The sequence below is a fragment of the Benincasa hispida genome, chromosome 1, assembly GCF_009727055.1.
Source record: "Benincasa hispida cultivar B227 chromosome 1, ASM972705v1, whole genome shotgun sequence".
Lineage (NCBI taxonomy): Eukaryota > Viridiplantae > Streptophyta > Magnoliopsida > Cucurbitales > Cucurbitaceae > Benincasa > Benincasa hispida.
In genome coordinates, this window is record NC_052349.1 from 22,717,533 (window position 1) to 22,722,075 (window position 4,543).

At 28.0% G+C, this 4,543-nt stretch overlaps 1 protein-coding gene across 1 annotated transcript; it reads left to right on the forward strand.

Annotated features, from left to right (window-relative positions):
• Positions 1-2,721: 2,721 nt before the first annotated feature.
• On the forward strand, positions 2,722-4,135 carry LOC120091155 (MLP-like protein 43). Its single transcript, XM_039049043.1, has 2 exons — positions 2,722-2,995; positions 3,573-4,135. The coding sequence occupies exons 1-2, from the start codon at positions 2,809-2,811 to the stop codon at positions 3,881-3,883; spliced, it is 498 nt and encodes a 165-aa protein (XP_038904971.1). The 5' UTR covers positions 2,722-2,808; the 3' UTR covers positions 3,884-4,135.
• The last annotated feature ends 408 nt before the right edge of the window (positions 4,136-4,543 follow it).

The following is a 4,543-nucleotide window of genomic DNA, read 5'->3' on the forward strand; positions in this document are numbered from 1 at the left end:
AAAATTGATAGCAAAATAAGACATTTATAGATAAAAATAGTGTTTTAAGTTTATTATTATTTTTTAGAAAAATAAATTATTACCAAATCGGTCTTACTTATAATATTTTTTGTTTCGAGAAGGGAACTTTCACTTCAATATTCAAAACTCAGCGAGAACAAAATATTTAAGTGGATTTTATTGATTTTTTTGGAAAAATTAAAAGTTTAATGGCATTATCGTAATTATTGAACATGACAAACTTGTAAATTCCCTTTTCTTCTCCATTTAGGGCAGCAAATTCGGGGGTCTCTTTTTGCTGAAGAAAAACAATAGCCGTGAGTGAGCAAGCCGCCTGTGAGGAAAAAAAACAGTAGCCGCCGGTCAGGGGAGCAAAGTCGGCGGTTTCGGTCTTGGAAGCTTACGGAGCAGCAGTGCTGGGTATCGTCCGTCCGCGGCGTCGAGCGTGAGTGTCCGCGCTGGTTCGATCCGGTCTGAGCAGAATTTTTGGTTCCCGGTGGGTTCGGTTTGGGTTTGCTGCAGATTTGATTTTGGTAGTTCGCCGGTCAGGGGTGGTAGCATACTGTGTTTTCAGCTGTTTTGCAGTGGGTTGTTCTCAGTTTTTAGGGGTGACGTGTGTGGATCTCTCTAATGGATAATTTAAATTGATGATTTCGTTGATTATCTGTGATTTGTAAAATTCATTTATTGTACATTAATAAACCAAACTGGTTGAACCACTATATATCTTGCGATTTACTTATTTCTGGTAATAATTTCATTTTGCATTTTTGGAACTCATGTTTGCTTCCTTCTAATTTTTCAATTATGATCTTTACATTTTTAAAGAAATACTTGAATTCCTAATCAAATTCTACAAAGAAAATAATATTTTTTCAAAACTAGACCTACTTTTGAAAACCTTAGTGAATAACATAAACATAAAAATTTATGGATGGAAATAGTGTATGTTTATAAGTTTATTTTTTTAAAACCAAAAATCAAAAAACAAAAATTAAAAACCAAATTATTATAAAATATACCTTAATTTATGACTTTGTCCACCGATGTTCAAAATCAAAAAGCTAATTTTATACATTTATGAAATTTTTTTGAAACGATAATATACTTAGTATGAAACATGCAATCAACTCAGAAATTAAAGGTTCAAATCTCGAAGAAAAAATCAAATTCAAATCTCAAGTCATCTCTCCAAATAAATAATAAAAGAGAATTCTGTATTAAGAAAGAAAATATAAATTTTGAATAATATAAAATCTCTTTTTAATACAAAATAATATATAATCTACTGTATTATAACCTTATATCTTTAATTAAGTCTTAAAGTAGTTATTTTAGTTATTGCATCGTATCATTTGTACCTAGGTAATCAAATTAGTATTCTAACACAATAATACAAGCATTTGGGAAAAATAAATTAAGAATAAGATTAAATTATACAAAATACCCTAGAATTTTTTTGATATGTTTTGATATTTCAACTCTGAAAAGTTTCATTTTCTTATTAGTTTTAATTATTTTAATTTTTTTGTAAATAAATTGAATTACAAGAAAGAAAAGGACCACAACTTGAGATCAAATAACAAACAAACTACAATCACAAAAATCATGAGAATAAGACAAAAGAAACAACGAACCAAACTTACAAGACCCTAAACTAAAACAAGTACTCAAGGAAATAGGTTTCCAAAAGAAGAGCCTACATCGAATCCCTTCAATGGAAGTCTTAGGCCACTTAGAACAACAAAAAAACCCGTAAGACTGAATGACTTGACAAATCACATAGTGGAGTTGCAAACTAGTATCATGAACTCAAAGATTACACTTACACCAAAGATGATAGATAACAATACACACCAAACAACTCACTAGATCTTTCGATGCAGGTGATGTCTTGCACTAAATTCAATCAAGTTTTATGCCTCACTGAGATATCTTATGGGAGTAGCTACCTCACGAGAGCACATACACAAACAATCAAGTCATGTTCATTTAGTTCTTGAATTTCACAATTGTCCAAAATAAACAACCTTACAATAATGAACAAAAATTGCATATGACAACTAATATATAAAAATTGAAATACATACATAATATCATTTACAATATCATTCATATAAATTGACATAAGTGTCACTTGACATGTAAAAATTGGTTTTGTGAATCATGTTATATATGATGTCAATGATATCATTTGAGTTAAAGTGAATGGTAACAATGTCGATCTTAATCTCCTATATATATAGTTGAAATTGAGTTGTAAACAATGCCATGTATGATTTTTAACTTTTACCATCAACTACCATGCTAATTTATTTCCTTCATTTTTCTAATATAAAGTTACTTTTTGAAATAATTCTAAAGTTAAAACGTTAAAAATAAGTCTTTTCAAAGTTTAGGATTATAATATTGAATCTTACTTTGAAGCTCAGGAAGGGATATTTAAAATAATTTAATCTATTATCACTAATATGAGTATGATTCAACTAACATAAAATATGTAATTAATTTCAACTAAGAGATAAAAAAAAAATCTAATAATTATATAACTCTAATTAATTAGAACAGGATAATATTATTATTCTATGTTCTCAAACAGAAGGGTAAAAACTTTAAAAAGGGAGGATAAAAGTGTAAAATCTAATACCCAATAATGGGATCCACTATTACATAATGTGTGTGAGGGCAAACCCTGTCTTTAAATTAAAGTGCAAAGTTAGATGCTTGGTAGTGCATTGTCTCTCTTTAATCTTTCTTTAGTTTACAATTTGAGCAACTTGGGAAGTTTTTGCAAATAGTTCAAACTCCATGGGTCTCTATAGAAAGTTGGAGACTGATGTAGATATTGAAGCTCCAGCTTGGAAGTTTCATGAAATAATTCATAAAAACCCTCACCATATGTCCAATATTGCTTCAGATAAAATACAGAGTTGTGAATTACATGAAGGCGAATGGGGCAAAGTTGGCTCTATTCTTTATTGGAATTACGTTCATGGTTTGTTTATTTACATTATTATTTCATCTCTTGTCTTGTCCTTCAAAAGTTTGGTTATTGAACTTTGAAGTTTGTGTGTATATTTAATTTGGTCGATTTATAGACTTTAAAAAATGTCTAATAAATTTTTTAACTTTTCTTTTTTATGTACATTAGATCTCTTAATATTTAAAATGTTTGATATGTTTCTAAACTTTCAAATTTATATACAAGTCTCGATATATTTGATTTAAAGAAAAAATATTTTGATCTATCTTAAATACAAAAAGGAATTTTATTTATACTTTTAAGGTGACTCCGTTTGATAACCAAATTGTTTTTATTTTTAGTTTTTGAAATTAATGCTTGTTTTTTTTTTTAATTATTTTTTTACCACGGTTAATTTTCATCATTCCTAACAAAACTCTTGATTTCTTAGCTAAATTTAAAAAAAAAAGAAAACTTTTAATTTTTTAATTTATTATTATTATTATTATTATTTATTTTCAAAACTTGATTTGTTTTTTTAAAATACTTCTAAAAAGTAGATAACAAAACAAAGAAATCCAGAGCTTAAAGTGTTTATAAACTTGTATAGATGGGAAGGCTTGTGTGGCAAAAGACGTAATAGAAGCGGTTGATGAAGAGAACAATTCAATCACATGGAAAATGATAGAAGGGGACCTTTTAGAGCTTTACAAGAGTTTTAGAATTACAATCCAATGTACTCCAAAGGACAAAGGAAGTGTAATTCACTATACTTTGGAATATGAAAAGCCTCATGAAGATATTCAAGATTCACATGGTTTGCTTGAGCTTTGTGCTAGTATGTCCAAAGACATTGATGCTCACCTAATGGGAAAGACCAATGAAGGCTCATCTATAGAGGTTGGAGCTCCTAAGGCATGAAACATAAAGTCTCTCTCTTTCTCTCCACCCATTGGCTAGGGTTGGTGAGATAATTAATTACTATATTATGGAATAATACTACTTATATTGTTGCAAATTATTATTAATTTAAATAATTATGTTGTGTTCTATGCCATCATTAGTGGAGGAATTGTCTTGTGAAATATTTTAATCTAAATCTCCATGTATGTGTGTATATATGGTTCTAAATAAAATGGGAATAAAGTTTGTAAGAAATGTGTCTTGGTACAATAATTAATTAATTAATGTTAAGTAGCCTTTAGACCATGTTTATGGATGATGACTAACTCTTCTTTACAATCTTATTTTGAGTATTTGAGAATATTTTGAATTTATACTATTTTGATCGTTCAACGTTTAGAATGTTCATTTTTCTATGATCTCAAGATTTTTAAAGTTGTTTTATTATTATTTTTTTTTATGTTCAAACATTTAAATTTTCTATTTAGTTGTTTTTAACTTTTAAAAATAACAATTTTAGTTGTCCTTATTTTTATTTTTATGAATAATAATAATATAACTTCAAATTCTTGTGTTTACTAATATGTTAATATATGAACACGATTTTAAGGCAAGTAAATTGGAGACAAAGATTGAACAAAAAGGATTTATAGAATATTAACCTAGTAAAGGCCATAA

What these genes read in the sequence shown, in the direction of transcription:
- LOC120091155 (XM_039049043.1), top strand. Translation starts at nt 2,809, where the DNA reads ATGGGTCTCTATAGAAAGTTGGAGACTGATGTAGATATTGAAGCTCCA. An exon ending in TTATTGGAATTACGTTCATG is followed by an intron (nt 2,996 to 3,572) that starts GTTTGTTTATTT and finishes AAACTTGTATAG; the next exon opens with ATGGGAAGGCTTGTGTGGCA.